Raw genomic sequence first — 6,000 nt, 5'->3', positions numbered from 1 at the left:
ACACATTTTTAGAGCATCATACTTAACTGCACCACTATATATGTGTGTGTGTCTATATGCGTGTCCACACACAGTATAAGTGTGTGTATATATGTATGTATACATTCATATATATATATATATATGTACCTTTTCTTAAGGCAATTTCTATTTATGGGAATTCAAGTTTTACCAAGAACCTGTATCAGCCATGTGCAATGTGAAAATAGAAAAGGAAGCAGCTGGGATTAAATGAAAAGGCATAAACCAATCGAACTCCAAACCCCAATAAAAGTTGTTGTGAAAAAAGAAACTGAAAAAAAAAAAAAAAAAGAAAAAAAAAATAAAGAACAACACATAGAGCAAAAGATCAATATTTTATTGACTGGAAAACAGACTGCTATGTACTTGTTGGTCAGTCATTATCCATATTGATTTTACGCCACTGCAGTTCAGCTCTGCCTTACTTATGCTCACATGCTCTTTTTTTCTCCCTTTTACACTTAAAGTAGTGTCTGATTTCAATATGAATAAAGCCCTCTCAAGTCAGCCAAATAACTGTAAGCAATTAACATCAGGGTCTAAAGGAGAATGCATGGTTTTAAGAGATGTGAGATGACGAATAAAACAGCGCTGAGTGGTGCAGAACCACTGTACCATTCACCATGGCCTGGTAGATGCTGCAACATGAGTCAGACTGTTGTAACATAGAGTGTGAAACAAGGAAGAGAAAAAATGCTTGTAAATCAGTTCTAGATGACCTTTAATAATAGACAATTGAGCAATGAAGCTCAGCAAGGTATAACCTTCTCAAAGCCAGCTACCTAGAAATGAATACCTTGTACTGCAAGTGAGGACTGCCTAGCTTGCAATGGCAACATTACAAATTCTTGACATAATATTGGCAAAGGCATGTGGTGCATGACAAAATGAATCAGGTATTGGCTCTGAAGAGCTTATAGCCTGCTACTGACAAGCATGCATTTACAAGAAAAAAAGCAGACTGAATAAAAGACAGCAATGTGGAAATGTCAAGGCCTTTAAGTGTCTTGATTGCTGGCAAATGGGTTTTGTGGGGAGCAAGACTGCAAAGTACAACTTTAAAGGGACAACTGTGAGTTGGTTCTTGTCCCTACTAATAAAAAGTATATTTTAAGTATGCATTTGAAGCTCCAATGAAAACAATGGAGACAGAGTTTTAAGGCATATTAGCTATGGGAAACTGTACATTAGTACTATCCAACAGATAGTACTTTTGTTTTTGAGAAAAACAAAACAAAACAAAAAAATAACACTTTTATCCCTTTACCTGGCCCTGGAATGGACTTCTCTGACTTGGTGTCTCTTTGTGTACACCTACATTCTCTTTGTTAGGCGTGCTAATGCCTCATCATTACTTGTATGCCATATAGACTTTTCATACTTTTTGATTCATGGGAGATGAAATGTAAATTTTTAAGCTTCTAACAGCAGAGTGCAGTATGTTACAAGGAAACATACTGTAGTTACATTTTAAATATATACTAATATTTTCTGCAGTTTTCTTAGCCAGTATGTGGCTATTTATTATTTTTATATTTTTAACAAGCAGTTCAGAACTATGATAGAATTAAACTGCTGCTTGAAAATTATGTGAATGACTAAATAAGTAGTGTGCTGTTTAGATGATTTTCTTATTACAAGTAACAAAGAACATGTTTAAAGAGTGAGAATAATGCATCTGTATAGCTCTCCACAGAACTATGAAGCAGAGCCACATTCGTTACAAAGGACATCATCCTGCTTAGTGAGGAATTCTTCGCCCACCAGTGAGACAGAGCATTTTGCACAGTTAAAGCATTCCCCATGCCACTGGCGCTCTTCAAATGAAATAAACTTGGCACCTCCAAGAGCTGAAAGAGATTATGAGAATGAAGATGTGAATCCGGTATTTCTGGACATGGTTCAGAAATGCAACAGATTGTTTTCAGATGTATGATCACATTGTTATTCATACAGCAAACAAATTAATGAACAAAAATCCATAGTCTGAAATGCCCTTTTTTAGCTGAATTGAAAAACAAAACAAAACAGAAAACACAAAACAACAACAAACAAACAAAAAATAACAACAACAAATAACCAACCACTTTAAGATAGTGAGATAAAATAATAGTGAGATACTGGGAAATATTTTAAGTAAAGCTATAAGTCACTTGATTGTTTTCATATCCCATTATGAACTCTGAATGGAACAAGTTTATCAGAATATCCATTAAGGTTTGCAGATCTTCCCAACAAACTCTCATGAAAATTATTTGCAATGCATAGATACATATAGTTTCTATACAATACTGAGTGAGACTTAATTATTTTCACCAAGTATCTTCAAGATAGTGTCTTTGGGAAATTTCCAGGTCATGGAGTTTCCAGACCATGGAAGTGCACAAGGATGCATACAATAGAGATTTGTTATGTTTGGCAAGCTCTCGAACTTGACAGGTGTGCCTTACCAGCAGGCAGTTACCTCACATCCAGTTTTATCACATTTGTATTTAAAAACAAAGGCAAACCAATTACAGCCATGAGGGACTTGTGTGTATTGGCTGAAGAGGAGCCAAAAATGCCTTTTCATATATTCTTGGGATTCTATGCATTTTTAGTGCATAAAGTGCTAAGTCAAGTGATGAGAGAATGTTTGGCACATAAAAGAGCACAGCATTCAGGGAACACGTGTGATCAGTATGTCCTAGTGAGACGTGTTGCATTTGACAGAGAGGGGGTCTCTCCAGTACCTAGCTCTCTCTGTCTTTAATTATGATGGGACTATTTTTAATGCCATTTTCTACAGTAAAGATTTTGAGATGAGACTGATGAGTCCTCAGTGTCTAGTCCCTTCTAAAAGATAAGACTCACCTGTAATAGGTTTCTTGCAAGCAGCACACTTCTCAGCATAAAATCTGCTGTAACAGTCTACACAGTATGGGTACTCATCTTTGGAGATAAACCTTTGTCCAGACAGTTGAGTTTTACATCCAGCACAGACAAAGCATTCTTTATGCCAAGGCTGGTCATGGTAGGTCACTCCCCCAGAAGTTATTACCTAACATATTGATAAAAAAGGACATAGCAATAAAACAAAGGCATGAATCATGAAGGATTATCAAGTGTTTCATAAGTCCTTCCACTTGTTTTCTCTCTTCCAACATGCACAAGTGAAGAGAGAGACAGTATGGTTATGTTGACTATTTTTCATCTGGAAAACTCAACTAAGACTTCATCTGAAAACCTGACTGATATGAATATACCTGTGTTCTGTTATTTTTGATTTCTTATCACAGAATAACCTTATGGCTAGTAATGAACAGGTTGGCTTGTCATGAATTTTTTCTATTACCCATCTGGGTAAAGGCTGAGCATCAGGCATACTCTCAGTGCAACAATTCTGTGATGGACAGTGGCTGATAGAAATGACGATGCGAAAAGGGCTAATCTCCAACTGGAATCGATATTTTGCTGTCTCAAAATTGAAGCAGCATTTTAAGTAGGAGGAAAAAGACAGTAAAGAGGCAGAAATGAGACAGAAAGGAGATCTACATTGTCAGAAAAAGGAAAAATAGTGTTTGTCACTGTCATCAAATGTCCATTCCCTGCAACTCGCTCACAGCTCTCCACTGGTTATTTCTGAAGAAGGAAATTTCCAGTTGCTCTAAGGCTTCCATATGTGCAGTAAAGAGTAAGTTTCACAGAAGTTTTGAGGAACTGTTTAAAGGAATTTCTCTAGAAATAAAAATGAGCTCTAAGATGGTGTTTCTACCACCAAGACACATATGACAGTAAATGAATAGATGAGTGAGTGAATAAGTGAGTGAATTAGTATAGTTAGAACAGGAAAAGAAAGACTTGGAGAAACTTAATTAAATAAAAATAAGGCACCATGACAATTTCCTCGGAAACACAGCTTCATGAAAATAAAGAATTATACTGGGTGATGTCAGGCAATAAGAAATTTAAATGGTTCCCAATCCTCTTAGTATTCTAGTATTGGGTTACAATAAAAGTTAATCTGTCTTTCCATTAAAATCTCAAAATTTCCAATGTTTTTTCTCTGGCACAGAATTGAAGACTTCAGCAATTCAGTCTCTTTGAGCTCACTTATTTATGGAAACTGATGTAGTTTTATTTAGTAAAATTGTTTTAGTATGCATGTAGTCTATTTGCATTCCCATAATTTTTAAGAAGCAAATCCTGATTATTTCATATAAATGCTGTTAACCTCAATTTCTCTAGTAAATATGGAGCAGAATTACTATATTTGTCATGTGATCATTTAATGCAAATAAATGGCTATATATAGAGGCATAGGAATATCCGGAGGTATTTTCTAAAGTTTAACTGTTGAAGAAAAAACAGGAAACAGGTTTTGCTTAAATTAAAGTGTTTTGTTAGAAGTGGAAGTTTACAACTAACCAGTAAATAAATTTAGAAGTTATAAGTCATTTGAATTGAAAAAAAATATTTTTTTTGCCTCTGGAGTGGTAGAGATACTAAAGAATAAGTGAAATTCTACCATAAAAAGCAGATTAAAACATTTGTTAGGCAGCAGTATCACACCAGAATAATGCAGTACTTCAATTGTTTTCACCATCCAGAGAATTTTAAAACATGAGAAACTGAGGGAGGGAAAAATTTATTTATTTGTATTTGGGGGAAGAAAGAAAAGCTCATTTGAAAACAGGTTTTCTGGTAACCACAGTGGAAACCTCATGTATTGAAACAGTGTTACTCTTGACTTGTATTATCACAACTAAGTATTACTTATTCTGATTATTGCCTGATACATTTCAAGAGAAAACAATGTTTGACCTTGAACACCTTTGTCAGCTAAGGTGGCCAATTTTGCATGTGAAAACATCTGACAAATGTAAAGAGAGGCATATTTATCAAGGCAAGGTCAGTTGTTATCAGGAACGAAGGGTTTAAAAAAACTTTCTGTAAAATTTCAACCTTTGTTAAAAAAAACACAACTAGTAAAAAAATAAAAGTATTTGTTTTTGTCAACAAATATAATTAGGCTTATATTAATATTAGCTAGAATAAAATGGCAAATGCTGTCACAGTTAGTTTTCAGTGTCTAATATCAATACCAAAAGGAAGACTTGGCTCTTCCTATCCATTCACCAGACATTTTGCGTGATCCAGCATCTTCCTCCATGAGCAATAATGCCCCACTAAGGAGCACAGGCATCTTTGTTATGAATTTAAAGTTAGGTGGTGTGACACCCTCGTTACATCCTATTTCTCCAGTGTTAGGAAACCTAGTGTCTTGATATAACTTTGCTGTCAGGAAAAGAATTAATGTCTTCCACAGGAGTAGTTATTTAAAATATAGCACTGTTTCCCATAGATCCTGAATTACTGTGAACAAGTCACTAAACAGAGACACACCATTTTTTTGTTACAAATGCACATCTCTTTTTTGTTGTTTACCTCCGCTATTCCCCAGGCTTGTTTTACTGAGCTATCTAAACATACCATAATCTCTGGTGTATTTATTGCCATAATTTGCACCCAACATTTCCATAAATTCAGAAAGTTAACTGGCATTCCTATTCTATTGTTAAAAGACTGAAACAGAAAGGGAAGTACTAAAACTTCCTAACTTCCACATAACTGGCGGGTCAGATGTGGGAGCTTAAGCTCTTTGTATACTCACAGGTGCTCTCCTGAATATCTTGAGAGTTCTACTGATGAAAAAAAGACTAAAAGCTTCTAATTTAAGCATCCACATTAAATACTTTAAAACAGGTGATATGAATACCTGTTGGAGAAACAAAGCAAGCTCCAGGTGCTCCTGAAAAGCAGCTAACAGCAATTATAAATAGCTGTAGTTACAGGCAATAAGAGTTCTGTTGATCTCAAGATTGTTTTCCTCTGTTCCTTATCTGCTTTTAGAAAAGCACTTTAAAGTACTAAAAGCATTATTTGTTGACAAAAACTGTAAGGAAATAGGGATAAAAGAAATATATTCTTACTTTATTA

At 35.0% G+C, this 6,000-nt stretch overlaps 1 protein-coding gene across 12 annotated transcripts in view; it reads right to left on the bottom strand.

Moving 5' to 3' along the window:
• Window positions 1-1,248: 1,248 nt before the first annotated feature.
• FHL5 (four and a half LIM domains 5) overlaps window positions 1,249-6,000 on the bottom strand; it is a 28,239-nt gene continuing 23,487 nt past the window's right edge. For all 12 annotated transcript variants that reach the window (XM_032185151.1, XM_032185152.1, XM_032185161.1 and 9 more), the window contains 2 exons: window positions 2,875-3,061; window positions 1,249-1,871 (listed from right to left, as the gene is read on the bottom strand). In XM_032185151.1, the coding sequence (XP_032041042.1) occupies window positions 1,720-1,871; window positions 2,875-3,061 (339 nt within the window). In that variant the 3' untranslated portion in view covers window positions 1,249-1,719. The remainder of the gene's footprint in view (window positions 1,872-2,874; window positions 3,062-6,000) is intronic.

This window comes from Aythya fuligula, chromosome 3 (genome assembly GCF_009819795.1).
Source record: "Aythya fuligula isolate bAytFul2 chromosome 3, bAytFul2.pri, whole genome shotgun sequence".
Taxonomy (NCBI): domain Eukaryota; kingdom Metazoa; phylum Chordata; class Aves; order Anseriformes; family Anatidae; genus Aythya; species Aythya fuligula.
The sequence above is the reverse complement of the archived record's forward strand: the minus strand, read 5'-3'. Positions and strand labels throughout refer to the sequence as shown.